At 38.6% G+C, this 17,137-nt stretch overlaps 1 protein-coding gene across 5 annotated transcripts in view; it reads left to right on the top strand.

Annotated features, from left to right (window-relative positions):
* The window catches only part of LOC105479655 (nudix hydrolase 9), a 36,107-nt gene extending 21,860 nt beyond the window's left edge, over positions 1 to 14,247 (top strand). For 2 of the 5 annotated variants that reach the window (XM_071093324.1, XM_071093321.1), the window contains exons 5-8: positions 5,008 to 5,119; positions 7,435 to 7,581; positions 7,862 to 7,935; positions 9,371 to 9,736. In XM_071093324.1, coding sequence (XP_070949425.1) covers positions 5,008 to 5,119; positions 7,435 to 7,581; positions 7,862 to 7,935; positions 9,371 to 9,563 — 526 coding nt within the window. In that variant the 3' untranslated portion in view covers positions 9,564 to 9,736. Of the gene's footprint in view, positions 1 to 5,007; positions 5,120 to 7,434; positions 7,582 to 7,861; positions 8,857 to 9,370; positions 9,737 to 10,251; positions 10,337 to 13,747 lie in introns of those variants that run through there. The other 3 variants (XM_011737748.3, XM_071093322.1, XM_071093323.1) reach the window with 3 other exon arrangements.
* Positions 14,248 to 17,137: the final 2,890 nt, after the last annotated feature.

Below are 17,137 nucleotides of genomic sequence, written 5' to 3'. Positions count from 1 at the left end.
CACATGGAATTGTCATGTTCTTTCTTTAAATAGTGCAAATATCTTCAATATTGTTACTTTCCTAGTTTTGATATTTTGGGGGCCTTTCTTCACGGAGACTCTGTTTTTCTTTGATCTGAGAGTTTAACTCTGTATATTTTTTTTATTTTCAAGTTACTGGAAGAGGCACCCGTACTCACCCGGTCTTACGTTCTTACTTGCCCTCTCGATTCTCCTGCCAAAAAGAATCTTTACCCAATCCCCAATTTTATCTTCCCTCCATCATCCATCCACCTACCCACCCATTCACCTACCTACTTACTTAACTACTGATCAACTTACCTCTCCTTCCATGTACTGTTAGAACCTCTATGGTTTAAATGAGATGGAAAGAGTTAATAAAAACATATCAATGGCAGTGTTAGTTTCTGACTTTGGTGAAGCTGGCTAAAAGCAGGAAGGTATGAAATGTTTGAAACAGGAATGTAATGCTAGTAAGCGGACAAGAAGCAGAAAAGGGAGTCTGAGTCTTGCAAGTTAGAATCTAGTTAGCTTATCTTTATCTATGCTGGACCAAATAGTGGCTGGGAGTATACATGGTGATTGTGTGTCAAGTTGTTTTGAAATGGTAGACTTTTTGAGCTTAACTCTGCCATACAGATAAGAGAACTGAAGGCTTAGAGATGGTCCAAGGCTATAAGAGAGCCCACAAGTGGCAGTGTCTGGCTTTCAGCTGTACTCTTAGGTTGATATTCTTTGTTATCTCAATAATGATTAATTAATAATACATAATAATGCATTAATTAATAAATTGATGAGTTCCTCTAAATAGATGAGAGGCAGCAGAAATGGAAGAGAGAAGAATGAAAGATGTTGAAAGAAGGATTAGGCCTTAGATGAATTGTTAAAAATATTCTACTTTTAGACTAGTCTATTCCAGGCATCCTATCAGTGCTATCATTAGTTTTTCTATTTGTTTTTCACAGAAGCCCCTCCAAGTAGGTATTGATATATCTGTTTTGAGAGTTTGAAAATAGAGACTCACTGGGGTTAAGTGACTTGCCTAAATGTTACAGATCTGACATCTGAATCAGGGGTAAGTGGCTTTAAATACTGTGCTTTTTCTGTTACACCACTAGTGAGTCTTTACTATACTGTACTTTTTATCATTATTTTAGGGTATATTCCTTCTACTGGAGAATCACCCAGGCACTTTCAGAGCAAAGATTCTATCCCCTTTTCTTTCAAGTATGCACTTCATGATTCAAAACAACATTGTTCAGGATTTCATAAACTTTTTAGTTCAGAAGCTCCAGGGCAGGTGTTAAATTTTCAGATTCCCAGGCATCTCTCCTAGAGATTGTCCAGGTACAATTTTCAAAAGTTTCTTCAGATCCTCTAGAGTCAAAATGAGTTGGGAAGTGTTAATGTATTATTTTAAATAAATTCAGGTCAAATAATTGATGACTATCATTTTCTGTTCCCTTTTGGTTAATGACAGGAAGGTGCATACTACCACAACTGGGGAGGGAATAGCAATAGGGCATAGAAATATCATTGATATTCAGTAAGTGTTCATTAGGTTCATCAATTAAAATGATGTGTTCTGTTAGATCAAGAAATTTTGTTTTAAAATTGGTGATAATGTATTTAATACTAACATAGCAAGAAGCTACTGTGCTTAAAATCCATACGTTTGTCCCTTCAGAATAAAATCTGAGAACATATGCAAGCTGCTCATCTCTCTGGTCCTGCCTTCTCCCCAGCAGCATCTTTTTTTTTTTTTTTTTTTTTTTTTTTTTTTTTTGAGATGTGGTCTTGCTATGTTACCCTGGCTGGTCTCGAACTCCTGAGCTCAAGCAATCCTCCCACCTTGGCTTCCCAGAGTGCTAGGATTACAGGCAGCAGCCACCACACCTGGCCAGCATCTCTCTCTATTCTGTTTCTCATCCTTGTTCCATAGTCACAACTGGTTGGCTGAAGAGCAGTGGCTGTATTGAGTCTTTGTTTTCCCATCTCCTTGCATGTGATGTGTAGTAGGTGCCAGTAAATGTTTATGAGTGAACAGAGCCATCATTCACCTTCTTATCTTTCCTTTTTTTTTTTTTTTTGGAGACAGATTCTAGCTCTGTCGCCCAGGCTGGAGTGTAGTGGTGCTATCTTGGCTCACTGCAACCTCCAAGTGATTCTCCTGCTTCAGGCTCCAAGGTAGCTGGGACTACAGGTGCATGCCACACCGCCCAGCTAATTTTTGTATTTAGTAGAGAAGGTTTCATCATGTTGGCCAGGATGGTGTTGATCTTTTGACCTCGTGATCTGCCTGCCTCAGCCTCCCAAAGTGCTGGGATTACAGGCGTGCACCACTGTGCCCGGTCATCTTTCCTCTTACCTAATTAGTGTAAACATTCTGCTTGTTCAGTTTAAGTAGATAGTATGGTAATTAAGAACACAGATTCTGGAACCAGATTGCCCAGGTTCAAAGTTCTGTTTACACCCTTGTTAACACTGCAGTCTTAGGGAAGTTGCCTTACTTTTCTGTCCCTCATTTTCCGTATCTGTAAAATAAAGATAATAAAACGACTATTTTATAGGGTTGTTTTGAGGCTTAAATAGATAAATACATGAAAGCACTTGGAACAGTGTTTTATATATATAATACATGCTATCTAAATGGCTTTTAGAAAATAAAAATAAAATCCATGCTCTCTTCTTTCTCACTGTCTCTGCCTTCTGTCCTGTCATCATCTTTTACCTGGGTCATAGTAGTGGCCTCCCAGCTGATCTTCTTGAGTCCAGTCTTGCTTTCCTGCAGACCAACATACATGCTTTTGTCAAAGTGAGTGAGCTTTCTAAACTTCAGATTGGTTATGGCTTTACCCTGCTTAAAAACATTCTCTGGCTCTCTAAGTAGATGAATTAGATGAACCGTCGTATAAGCCCGTTGCCCACTTTTCTGGCCTATCTTTTCCCTCACTGATGCCCGTGGTGCTAGACCCCGTATGGACATTCAGTTTCTTGAACACATTATTTTATTTTATGACTTTGTTTCTCACTCATGTATTCCCCTTTCTGGCATTTTAAAAACAGATATGCCCTCTTGTACTAATTATTATTTCATTTCTATTTAATATACTCATCAAACTATCACCCTTCTAATTTAGAGCCACTGCTAGACTGTGAGCTCTTTCATGGGAAGAATTAAATATGGTAGATATGGTAGTCAGCTACTATATAAGGAAATTAGATATGGTATTCAGCTACTATATAAGGAAATTAGATATGGTAGTCAGCTACTATATAAGGAAATTTGGAAGCTCATATCCACACTAATATTTTATTGGGTTTCATCCAGAGTAATGATTAGATCATAGACCTTCTTTTTTGGTTTAGCATTGGAAGATTTTTTTTTGACTAAGAGATCGTTAGGACAATTCCTAAAATTGGGCTGGAGGTTGATACGGAGGTGAGGAAGGGGAAGGGGAGATTTATTAGTATCAACATCTCTGGCAAAGAGAGTGTGGTTAGAAAAAGTGTATTCTGAAACTAACATTGCCTTGATACTTTTTACAAAACCTATAATCAATTCAATTTAAAATGTAAAATAAAAGGATAGAGTTTTTTTTGTTTGTTTATCAAATTAGAGGGCATAAAGATTGAGAAGCAGGGCCAGGTGTGGTGGCTTACACCTGTAATCACAGCACTTTGGGAGGCTGAGGTGGGAGGATGGCTTGAGGCCAGGAGTTCAAGACCGGCTGAGTAACCTAGCAGAAGACCCCATCTCTACTGAAAAACAAAAAAAAAATTAGCTGGGTGTGGTGGCCCATGCCTGTAGTCCTAGCTATGCAGGAGGCTGAGACAGAATGATTGCTTGAGCCCAGGAGTTTAAGATTACAGTGAACTATGATTGTACCACTGTACTCCAGCCTTGGTGACAGAGCAAGACCCTGTCTCTTTAAATAAAAAAAAAAAAAATTGAGAAGTACTGCTTTTGACAACAACTAAACTGGGTCATATAATCTGCTTTTCTCTTAGCACAGGGTGAACTGTTAAAAGCAAAGTTGTTTTTTTTTTTTTTTGAGGTGGAGTCTCACTCTATCACCCAGGCTGGAGTGGAATGGCACGATCTTTGCTCACTGCAACCTCTGCCTCCTGGGTTCAAGTCATTCTCCTGCCTCAGCCCCCTGAGTAGCTGGGCCTACAGGCACTCACTATCATGCGCTAATTTTTGTATTTTTATAGAAACAGGATTTCACCATGTTGGCCAGGCTGGTCTTGAACTGTTGACCTCAGGTGATCTGCCCGCCTTGGCCTCCCAAAGTGCTGGGATTTCAGGCGTGACTTACCACACCCTGCCAAAAACAAATCTTACCATGCCTTTTTCACTACCAGTAATTTTCTCTGTCTGTCACCCAAGCTGGAATGTAGTGGCACGATCTTAGCTCAGTGCAACCTCAAACTCTGGGTACAAGTGACCCTTCTGCCTCAGTCTCCCAACTAGCTAGGACTATAGGTGCATGCCACTGCACCAGCTGATTTTTTAATTTTTTGTAGAGATGAGGTCTTCCCTTGTTGCCCAGGCTGGTCTCGAACTCCTGAGCTCAAGCAATTCTCCTAAAGTGTTGGGATTACAAGTGTGAGCCACTGCACCTGGCAACTACCAGTAATTTTTAAAGAAGGATATGTAAACTTATTTTTTAAAAAACTTTGATAACCTTTTCTTTAAATTCTATTCTGCTGCTACTTGTTTTGTTAGTACTTTAAGTAGTAAAAATTGTTTGTATCCTGAATTTTCGTTACAGATAATGTAGTATCTTTTATGTAATGTAGACATTTGTCCTGGTTTGTAACAGTGATGAATATAGAATATTTCCTATAAAAATCAATGGTTTTAAATAAAACTAGCTGATTTGAGATAAATTTATATATACTCTGTTTTAAAGAAAAGTGTCCTTGTAACTTTTTCTCAGATTTGAGATAGAACCTTAGTTTTTGTTGTAAATAGTTATGATTTTACATTACTATTCACAGATGGAAAAAGGATAGCAGTGGAAATAAAATCATGCATCCTGTTTCTGGGAAACACATCTTACAGTTTGTTGCAATAAAAAGGAAAGACTGTGGAGAATGGGCAATCCCAGGGGTAAGCATTCAAATTAAATTAGTGTTTAAGTTCTTTTTAGTTGCTCTACTTACTACATGGTTATTGTTTGTGGATCTTTTCTATTCAATTTTCCTCTATTCCTTCCCACTTGAATTAGTAGTTCTTTTGTTTTTCATCCCTGCATGAAGTGTCATTGTCAGCAGCAAGTTTAGGATAATCCAAGACTGTTAGAATCTGCGTCTAATTCTGACACCCTTGGGAAATAACCTGGGCTTTGATATTAGATGTAGGTCTGTGTTCTGGCCATTCCACTTGAAGCTGGGTGATTGGGAGTTCAGGCCCTCATCTTTAAAATAAAGAGATCTACTTCACACGATTATTAGAGATCACATATAAATAGGCATTCATTATGTTGGATCCCATTTCAGAATTTAACCTCTACTCCAAGCCCAAAGTAGTATTTTTAAGCACTTTTTGGTTGAATTCTGATAACTTTTGACAACATTTAAAAAATTAACACTTTTTATTTACTGTTCCTTGTAGTTTAAATAATTTCTATAATGTCATCGAGATGAGTATACTTTTATTGACTTGTAGTTTGAATTTATGGCAGTGGTATATTTGAAGGGGCCATTTATTTTTTATTTATTTATTTTGAGACAGAGTCTCTCACTCTGTCATCCAGGCTGGAGTGCATTGGTGCGATCTTGGCTCATTGCAACCTGTGCCTCCTCGGTTCATGCAGTTCTTGTGCCTCAGCCTCCCACCATAGTTGGGATTACAAGCATGCGCCACCATGCCTGGCTAAGTTTTGTAATTTTAGTAGAGACGAGTTTCACTATGTTGGCCTGGCTGGTCTTGAACTCCTGGCCTCAAGCAATCTGCCTGCCTCAGGGCCTCCCAAAGTGCTGGGATTACAGGTGTGAGTCACCACGCCCGGCCTGAAGTGGCCGTTTAAAATGTTTATGTGTGTGGTAGAGGGTTTTATATTTTATACCATATTGTGAAATGGAGATAGTTTGATATGAGTATGACTCTCTATAAACATACAGTTATCTGCAAGAATGTTTTTTTCTTTGTAGAATAAAAATGGAATGGAAATAAGGATCTCAACTGACTCTGATAAAAGTTTAGGTTAATTTCTGTTTTTTTCTTCTTTTTGAGACGGAGTCCATCCAGTCCATTGCTCGGCTGGAGTGCAATGGCATGATCTCAGCTCACTGCAACATCCGCTTCCTGGGTTCAAGCAATTCCCTGCCTCAGCCTCCCTCGTAGCTGGGATTATAGGTGACGACCACCACACCTGGCTAATTTTTGCATTTTTAGTAGAGATGGGGTTTCACCATCTTGGCCAGGCTGGTCTTGAACTCCTGACCTCGTGATTCACCCGCCCTGGCCTCCCAAAGTGCTGGGATTATAGGCATGAGCTACCGCGCTCAGCGAACTTTAGGCTAACTTCTGTGAGCCAAATCGTCAAACTTCACTTAGGTTGAAAGCAATAATGTAATAATGATTTCATCATAGAATCTTACATTTTTATTGTTATTTGAAATTCTTATCAGGAAAGTGCTGTCATTGATATCATTTTGACAGTTACTCATCTAATCACTGTATTTTTAGTATCTTCCTTTTGTCAGCTAATATTTTAGACATTGAGGATACAACAGAACAACATAAATATCTCTATCTTTTGATGCTCACATTCCAGTTGGAGAGACAGATAATATAAGATATATAAGTTAAATATATCCCATCTAACAATAAGTATTAAGAAAAAAACAAAAGCAAGTTAGAGGACTAGGAAATGTTTGAGAGTTTGCAGTTTTAGACAGGGCAATTAGAGAAGACCTCCCCGAGGAGGTGCATGTTAGGTAACTATCTGAAGGGAAATGAATTAGTGAACCATGCAGATAACTAGAGAACAGCATCTTGGATAGAGATAATAGCAGGTGCAAAGGCGCTCAGTGGGCAGCATGTTAGGCAAGTCCTGGGAACATTGAGGAGATCAGTGTGGCTGGAATGGAATGAACAATGGGGGAAGAATCAATGTGCTGTATTATTTCTTGCCTCCAGTCCTTTTTCCTTAGTTTGAGTTTGGCAAGTACCAGGAAATTGGTTTGATTGGCTCAGTTTGCCATAGGCTAACCTTGGACCAATCACTGTGGCCAAATACATGAGGTATCCTTATTGGCTTCTTCTGCTAGCAACAGATGGTTTAGAGAACAGCGTATCACAGAGAAATGGGGATCACTATTATAGGCAGATTGAATAATGTTCACTCTACCACTCAATAAATATTTGTTGAACAAATCAAAGCTGATCCCTTTTTTCAAATTTTTAAATGTGACTCTTAGGGGATGGTGGATCCAGGAGAAAAGATTAGTGCCACACTGAAAAGAGAATTTGGTGAGGAAGCTCTCAACTCCTTACAGAAAACCAGCGCTGAAAAGAGAGAAATAGAGGAAAAGTTGCACAAACTCTTCAGCCAAGACCACCTACTGGTAAGAAATAGTGTTTCTGGGAGGGATTTAGTTCTGTGGATTGTTAAAAGTGACTTAAAAGTTGACCTGGAAATCTGTATGTCCGTCTCTAAATAAAGTGGAATACTTGTATATTTAAAATATATTCACAAAAACGAATTACAGATCTTCACTGTAAATAGGTTTCTATTTAAAGTTTTATAGCGCACCTTTATATAGGCTAAGATGATCTATATTTAGTTCATTTATATCATTTATTATAACAACCTTTTTCTTCTTAGTTTTTCTTTTTTCTTTTGAGATGGAGTCTCGCTCTGTCACCCAGTCTGGAGTACAGTGGCATGATCCTGGCTTACTGCAACCTCCACCTCCCAGGTTCAAGCAATTCTCCTGCCTCAGCTTCTGAAATAGTTGGGATTACAGGCACCCACCCCCATGCCCAGCTAATTTTTGTATTTGTAGTAGAGACACCATGTAGTATTTCACCATGTCGGCCAGGTTGCCCTTGAACTCCTGACTTCAAGTTATCTGCCCTCTTTGGCCTCCCAAAATGCTGGGATTACAGACGTGAGCCAACATGCCTGGCCTGTAAACTATTTTCTTTCACATTGAGTACCCATCCAACAGAAAGCTTTTTGTATGTGCATGAATTCAGCTCTCGCTGAAAGAACATTTACATTTTAAATTATGTCATACAGAGATTTTTCTGGTTGATAATCATTTAAGTCTCATGTTTGTTTTGTCCATATACCCTCTATTCTTTTGATTTTTATTTGAGACAGGGTCTTGCTCTGTTGTTCAGGCTGGAGTGCAGTGGTGTTACGGCTCACTGCAGTCTCAACCTCTTGAGCTCATGTGATCCTCCCACGTCCGTCTTCTGGGTAGCTGGGACCACAGGCACACACCACCGCACTGGGCTAATTTTTTGTTTTTTGTTTTGCAGAGATGGGGTTTTACCATGTTGCCCAGGCTGGTCTTGAACTCCTGGGCTCAAGTGATCCCCCCCACCTCAACCTCCCAAAGTGCTGGGATTATAGGAGTGAGCCTGGCCTTCTGTGCTTTTAAAAAAATACCTTAAAAGGTATATGCACACTAATAATAAGAAAATAATAAATTTTTTTTTCTTTTTTGTTGTTGTTGTTTCTTTTTTTCTTTTTTTTTTTTTTGAGATGAAGTCTCACTCTTGTCCCCAGGCTGTAGTGCAATAGTGCAATCTTGGCTCACTGCAACCTCCGCCTCCTGGGTTGAAATGATTCTCCTGCCTCAGCCTCCCAAGTAGCTGGGATTACAGGCGCATGCCACCATGCCTGGCTAATTTTTATATTTTTAGTAGAGACAGGGTTTCACCATGTTGGCCAGGCAGGTCTTGAACTCCTGACCTCAGGTGATCTGCCTGCCTCAGCCTCCCAAAGTGCTGGGATTACAGGCGTGAGCTACTGCGCCTGGCCTTTTTTATGTCATTTTTTTATTTGGATTGCTTGTTTTTCAGAATTGGGATTTAGTTATTTATGTTGTCCAGATTTTTTTGGGTTACATTTGTGCTAGATGACTAGATCCAAATATTTTCATATATTAATAGCTTAAGTAGTAATCTTTAGTTTTCCTTATAGATCTCCTTTGTTTAACTAGAAGACTTTACCTTTGTATTTCAGAAACCATAATCACAGAAAAATACTTAAATCATGGACTCTCTTAAAAAATCATATTGCCCAAATCTGACTATTCTTACTTTCTGAAATTAGAGTTTGAAGTGTTGACAGTTTCATGATGTATTTATTTATTTTGAGACAGTGTCTTGCTCTGTCGCTAGGCTGGAGTGCAGTGACGTGATCTCAGCTCACTGCAACCTCTGCCTCCCAGGTTCACGTGATTCTCCTGCCTCAGCCTCCCGAGTAGCTGGGACTACAGGTGTGTGCCACCATGCCCAGCTAATTTTTGTGTTTTTAGTAGAGATGAGGTTTCACCATGTTGGCCAGTATGGTCTTGATCTCTTGACCTTGTGATCTGCCTGCCTCCACCTCCCAAAATGCTGGGATTACAGGCATGAGCCCTGTGCCTGTCCTGAGGGTTTCATGTTTTTTAAAGCTGCCTCAAAAGAGAATATTGTTCTGTGGGAAATTTGAAACAAGCACATAAAGTACTGCATTAAAAATTTTATGATAGATACATTTCTTTCTTTTTTTCTTTCTTTTTTTTGAGACAAAGTCTCGCTCTGTTGCCCAGGCTGGAGTGCAATGGCCCGATTTTGGCTCACTGCTACCTCCACCTCCTGGGTTCAAGCAGTTCTCCTGTGTCAGCCTTCCGAGTAGTTGGGACTACAGGCGTCTACCACCATGCCTGGCTAATTTTTTTGTATTTTTAGTAGAGACAGGGTTTCACCTTGTTGGTCAGGCTGGTCTCAAACTCCTGACTTCAGGTGATCCACGTGCCTCAGCCTCCCAAAGTGCTGAGATTATAGACATGAGCCACCACGCCTGGCTGATACTTACATTTCTTAAACAAAATTTTGATAGAAACACATAACATAAAATTTGCCATCTAAACTGTTGAATGTACAGCTCAGTAGCATTCAATATGTTCATGTTGTTGTGCAACAGGATATTTACATTTCTGATGCTAGTGAAGGTAACGTGCTCTGCTGTACTCATTACATCTTGGACTTTTAAAAAATCTGTCTTCTTTTGAAAATAGATATATAAGGGATATGTTGATGATCCTCGAAACACCGATAATGCATGGATGGAGACAGAAGCTGTGAACTACCATGACGAAACAGGTAACTTTATATTTATTAAACTGACTGGGATTAAAGGAGCAGTTTAAGCCAGTAGCCCACTAAGGCATGATTAAATCTGGACTATTTTAGCATCTTAAACCAATTAACTGTTGATTGTAGGATTGTAGTTATATGAAAGCAAAATTGTTGGTATTAAAGGAATACGTAGGAGAAATCTTCAAAACTGTTATCACCAGCGATTAAATTTTCTTTAATCCATTGGTAACATTTGAAATTAAGGTTGAAATTATGGGCTAAAATGGTATGCTTTAAAGATGTCAGATTATTTATTGAGTATGATTCATTTTTTTTGCAAAACAAAAACGAAAGCAACTGGGATTTGGGTAGGAAGTATGGCAGTGATGAAGGAAATGGGATTTATATCTTACTGTTTGAAATATTTTTATAATAATCTTGGATTATTAAAACACAAAGCAATAACAAAAAATTCCAAGTGCTGAGAAAATTTACATGAATGTTCTTTCTGGTCCATGGAATTTAAAATTTTATGAGGAGGGTCAAACCTGTTATTACAGAAGGAGAAAGGAAAAATCTGCTGTCTTAAAAATTAATTTGATCTTAATGTACACATTGAATGGCTCCCTTGAAACATATTTTATTGCTAAATTTAATTTGTTTTTATTTGTAGTGTAAAAGTGGGTGCATGATGCTAGAGAAATGAAATGAATGTTCCACTCATGGTTCTTTCTGAACTGTGTAACCTTGTACAAATCACTTGTCCTCTTGGACTCAGTTTTTTCACTTACAAAATGGGCTAGAACTAGAAGATCTGTCATTTCTATGTCCTGTGCTTTTGCTTGTTGAACTTGGAGGAAACTCCTGGGGCCATTTTCCATTGCTTCTGTATTTCCACTTAGGTATATTAGAAGAAATATGCAGATGTAAATTAGAAGCAGGTCTGTACAACTTTAGTACTGATAAATTTGTTAACTACTTATTTTTGGAAGTAAAAACAGTAACTGATCCTTCAGAGGTTGATTATAGAGTTCATAGGTTGTTCGCTGTTTTTACCCTTTTTCTCTCTTTAAACTTAAAAAATTGTGTTTTGATAATTCCAAAATCTGTGCCATATTTGAGTTTGGTTTTAATATTTGCTTTGTTTCTTTAGGCTATGTTTTTTGCCATTTAGCATGCTTTTAGTGCCTTTTTTTTTTTTTAACTCCGAGATGGAGTCTTGCTCTGTTGCCCACGCTGGAGTGCAGTGGCATGATCTCAACTCACTGCAACCTCTGCCTCTCGGGTTCAGGCGATTCTCCTGCCTCAGACTCCCAAATATCTGGTACTACAGGCATGCACCACCATGCCCGGCTAATTTTTGTATTTTTAGTGGAGATGGGGTTTCACCATGTTGGCCAGGCTGGTCTCAAACTCCTTACTTCAGGTGATCCACCCACCTTGGCCTCCCAAAGTGCTGGAATTACAGGCATGAGCCACTGCGCCCGGCTGTAGTGCTTTTTTAAAACTGACCACGATATATCTTGTAAAGGGAACTAAGGCAAATGGTTCTTTAGTGTGAGGTTTTATGTTTATCTGGCTAGGAGTTAGGCTGTGTTTGTTGTTTACTGTAGTTGTATGTGTCAGAGGCTAAAATTTCCTATAGTTTTGGGTTTCCCTGGAGACTTCTTAAATAAGGTCTGAAGCATGCCCTTCTTTCAGCTCTCTTCACCTTTTATTAAACAGCCCTATTGATAGATATGGTGGTAAATTGTGGAGTTGGATATTTCCTTTCCCTCAGATTGCTTAGGGCTTGGTAAAATAGTTTTCCTTGAGGGCAGAGTGATCTGGCTCTATTTCAAAATGGTTACCTTTCCCCTCTCCATGTTGGAAGGGAGAGAGGATTTTTCTCCAGTCTTCACCCAGTGGCTTTCTTGGAGGTAAAACTCACTAACATGGAGGCCACCCTTCATACTGGTATGGCTGAGCCCCTAGGAGATTTTATCTTTCAAGCTAGTCCAAAGGTTAGCTTTCAGCAGTTCGTTACCCTTTAAGTGTTCCTACCAGGCGCTGACTCCAGTGGTAGGCTTCTCTCCCTTGTCAGTTGTGAGTCTCTGTATTTGCCTGTCTCTCCAGTTTTTGGTGTGGCAGTGTGCTCTCTACCAAGAATACAAAAAAATTAGCCAGGCATGGTGGCGAGTGCCTGTAATCCCAGGTACTCGGGAGGCTGAGGCAGGAGAATCGCTTGAACTCAGGAGGTGGAGGTTGCAGTGAGCCGTGATTGCACCACTGCACTTCAGCCTGGTCAACAAGAGCGAGACTCCGTCTAAAAATAAATAAATAAAAATAAAATAAAATATTTAAGTAATGTTGCCTTGAGTACTTTAATAGGCTTGTCTCTATTTCATTAGAATAAATTCTTCAAAGTGGTGTTACTGGATTGCTTATTGTATCTTCAGTGCCTAGTACAGAGTCTGGTACACAAGATGTACTCTGATATTTAGAGAATGAATGCTTGTCAAAGAAAACTTACTTTTTAAAAGCTCTTGATAAACATTGCCAAATTGCCTACAGAAATATGCCATTTATATTCCCAACTGTGATTGGGAACACTTATTTTTTATTTTTTTGATAATTTAAATTTAATATTTTTTTCTTTTTCTTTTTTTTTTTTTTGAGATGGTGTCTTACCCTGTCACCAGGCTGGAGTGCAGTGGTGTGATCTTGACTCACTGCAACCTCTGCCTCATGGATTCAAACAATTCTCCTGCCTCAGCCTCCCAAGTAAGCTGGGACTACAGGCATGTACTACCATACCTGGCTAACGTTTGTATTTTTAGTAGAGATGGGGTTTCACCATGTTGGCCAGGCTGGTCTTGAACTCCTGACCTTAGGTGATCCACCTGCCTCAGCCTCCCAAAGTACTGTATTACAGGTGTGAGCCACCATGTCCGGCCTAGTTTAAAATATTTTAATAAATTTATTTATAAATGTATTTATTAAAATATCTTAAGTACTTAAACATACTTTATGGTTTTTGGTTTGGTGTTATGCTTAGAAAACTCCACTTAAGACTATAAAAGGAGTCACCAATAATTTGTGTTTTTTTTTTACGTTTAAATCTCTAATCCATCTTGGATTGATTTTGATGTAAGGTTTCATATTTGTATAATATAGTCTCTTTTTTAAGGATAATCTTTTTAGAGAGAAGTCTTTGTATTGTGTGTTTGTCTAAAATTTAGGGACTTGGTTAAAATTTGGGCATTTTGGAGTAGTCTCGTTTTTTTTCCTTTTATTCATTCTGCTGACCAGGGCTGGAATAGTCTAGTTTTTAATTCACTTGGCCAGCTAGTACAATGATGATTTAAGATTATTTTAAGTAAGAATACTTGACGATATAGATATGCTAAAACAGAAATGAATTCTTCTTGGTGATGGTTTTTCTTTGGCAACCAGGTGAGATAATGGATAATCTTACGCTAGAAGCTGGAGATGATGCTGGAAAAGTGAAATGGGTGGACATCAGTGATAAACTGAAGCTTTATGCCAGTCATTTTCAGTTCATCAAACTTGTGGCTGAGAAACGAGACGCACACTGGAGCGAGGACTCTGAAGCTGACTGCCATGGGTTGTAGCTGATGGTCTCCGTGTAAGCCAAAGGCCCACAGAGGAGCGTATACTGAAAAGAAGGCAGTATCACAGAATTTGTACTATAAAAAGGGTAGGGTAGGCCACTTGGCCTATTTACTTTCAAAACGATTTGGATTTAGAGTGTTTCACATCAGAATAAAATGAGTAAGATGAACTAGAACACAACATTTTCAGCTTTTTGGTCAAAAGGAATATAAGTAGTCATATTTGGTATGTATTTAAGCATGACTTAAATGAAATGTAAACAACTAATGCTCTTTGAAGAATCATAATCAGAATAAAGATAAATTCTTGGTCAGCTATAACTTCTGTTTTCCATCCGGTTCTTGTCTGTCAATGCCTTTCCTCCCGCTTCCCATCTTCTGAGGCCTGAAGGATGTTCCTGCCGCATCGAACTCCTTTTAGGCGGAGTACCACCATTGGATGTACAGTTTAATGTTTCATCTGCTTTTTCTTTAAATTATTTGCTTCACATGATCTTGTTGAAGCTAATTTTGAAAATGGAAACTATGTTTTCTTGACTTTAGAATCATTAGTTTTAAGAGGAAATTTCAGCCACTAGTTAATAGAGGTCAAGATCAGTGAACAAGAGCTGATATTCTCATTTTCAAAAATTCTGAATTAAAAAAAGTCCAGGAAGTTAGTATTTAAATCAACATGTTCATTTCACTCTAGTGAAACTACTGTATGTTATAAATCAGTTAAAAATGGATGTTCAGAAAAGAATTGAAATCAGACAGGACAAAAAATTACTGATGCTGGTGAGGTTGTAGAGAAAAAGGAATGCTTATACACTGTTAGTGGGAGTGTAAATTGGTCCAACCATTGTGGAAGACAATGTAGAGAGTCCTCCAAGATTTAAAGATATTTGACCCAGCAGTCCCATTACTGGGTATATACCCGAAAGAATATAAATTGTTCTGTTATAAAGACATATTCACGCATATGTTCACTGCTGCACTATTCACAATAGCAAAGACATGAAATCAACCTAAATGCTCATCAGTGATAATAAAGACAATTTGGTATATATACACCATGGAATACTATGCAGCCATAAAAAAGAATAAGATCATGTCCTCTGAAAAGACATGGATGGAGCTGAAGACCATTATCCTTAGCAAACTGATGCAGGAACAGAAAACCAAACGCTGCATGTTCTCTTGTAAGTGAGCTAAATGGTGAGAACACATGGACAAGGGAACAACATTCTGAGGCCTACTGGAGGGTGGGAGGAGGGAGAGGATCAGTAAAAATAACTAATGGGTACTAGGCTTAATACCTGGGTGATGAAATAATTTGTACAACAAGCCCTCATGACACAAGTTTACCTGTGTAACTAGCCTGCACATGTACCCCTGTACTTAACAACAAAACAAACACAAAGAAAAATGTTAGCCATCTGTGAATTTTAAACTTCTTGATAGTCGCATTAAAAATAAGAAGAAACAAGTAAAATTGTTTGTAATAATTTAATCCATTATATCCAAAATATCTTAATATGTGATCAATATATAATAAGTAACTATTTTGGTTCCGTAAAAACAGGAACAGAGGTAGAGGTCTCTGTGAGTTAGTGTTGTTTATTAGGAAAGAAATGTTGAAGATTGAAATAGGTTTTTGAGAAAAGCATGGTTAATGTTATAAATCCCAGAGGAAAGGAGGGGGTTGGTGCTTTGGGGGTTTTTGGAAGCAAGGAAGAGGAAAGAAAAGTAGTACTGCCTTGTCTTAGTGGACATGTTTATCTCATTCTGGCTCAGGATCTCCTTTGGAAAGCCCTGTGATAGGAGCTCCTGTCAACCTATGTAGGGTTGGGCTACAACTGGAGCATCTCAAGACAAGCTTTAGGGGAGAGAGACATGATTGTTTTCTTTCCTTCAGATGTTTGAAAAAGATATTAGGCCTACTCTGTAGCTAGAGAGGGTTAAGGTAAAACAAAGTGTTTTTCTGTTTTTTGTTTTGTTTATTTGATGTCAGAACTTTCGGTGGTAAACCTGAATTGAAGTGACAGGCGGCTTTTTTCCCCTCAGTTATGACTACGTTTTCCTGAGAAGCATTAGAATGTTTGATTTCAGGATACCTCGAGCCCTTCTGGAATAGTTGTAAATAGGGCTTGTGTATGTATTAACTTCTAAGTATCTGTAAAATCCTGGTCCCTACGGTGAGTAATAAGGGATTAATACTTGATGAGGATGACCTGCTCAAGAGGTTAGATGGTCTTCCTGCATGGAAGAGTCGGCTTCTACTTTCACCATTTGGCAGGAAGGAACTGCTGCTTCCTATCACTCAATAGAGTTCTCCAAAATTGAAGCTACTTACAAAAGCTCTTTTAACAGTTTGAGCAATTTTCTGAAAATGTTGGCATTTACTTGTGTTTCATAGTGTTTTGTGACAGGGTCTCACTCTGTTGCCTATGATAGCACCACTGGAGTGCAATGGTGCTATTATGGCTCACTGCAGCCTCAACCTCCTGGGCCCAAGCAATCCTCCCACCTCAGCCTCCCAATTAGTTAGGACCACATGTATGCACCACCACACCTGGCTAATTAAAAATTTTTTTTTGTAGAGACTGGGATTTCCCTATGTTGCCCAGGCTGGTCTTGGACTCCTGGGCTCAAGAGCTCCTCCCACCTCAGCCGCCCAAAGTGTTGGGATTACAGGTGTGAGCCACCATGCCCAGCCTGTTTAATAGTTTTGATACATTTGAACTGCCATTAATAAAGACATTTGGTTATATTAAAGGTTTATTTAAAGTATGACTAAAGCCCATGGTCTAGATAAATTATGGTTTTTTGGAGTTTTCACTGGAACAGGTACAAAGTATGCAAAATTATAAAACTACCATCAACTAAAGATAGAAGTAGATAATCTTCTGATAACTGTAAATATCCAGCACCATCTATAATAGGGAAAAAAATTAAAATGTTAGTTTCAGATACTCCTAGAGGAAGATCTTTCTGCTGTATCACTAGGTAATATTCCCCTCATATTTATTTTCCTTATGCCTTATGTAAAATGAATGCTTTTTATTTTAGAGACATTTAGTAAAATAATGTATGCCATTTACTGAGTATCTGTATTATATTACTTAATTCTCACCACACCCTGTTAGGTAGTAGTATTCCCATTTCACAAATGAATACATTGATATTTAGAAAGGTTGCCCATGGTTTTATTTGCTAGTAGAGTTGGGAT

This window comes from Macaca nemestrina, chromosome 3 (assembly GCF_043159975.1).
Source record: "Macaca nemestrina isolate mMacNem1 chromosome 3, mMacNem.hap1, whole genome shotgun sequence".
Lineage (NCBI taxonomy): Eukaryota > Metazoa > Chordata > Mammalia > Primates > Cercopithecidae > Macaca > Macaca nemestrina.
The sequence above is the reverse complement of the archived record's forward strand: the minus strand, read 5'-3'. Positions and strand labels throughout refer to the sequence as shown.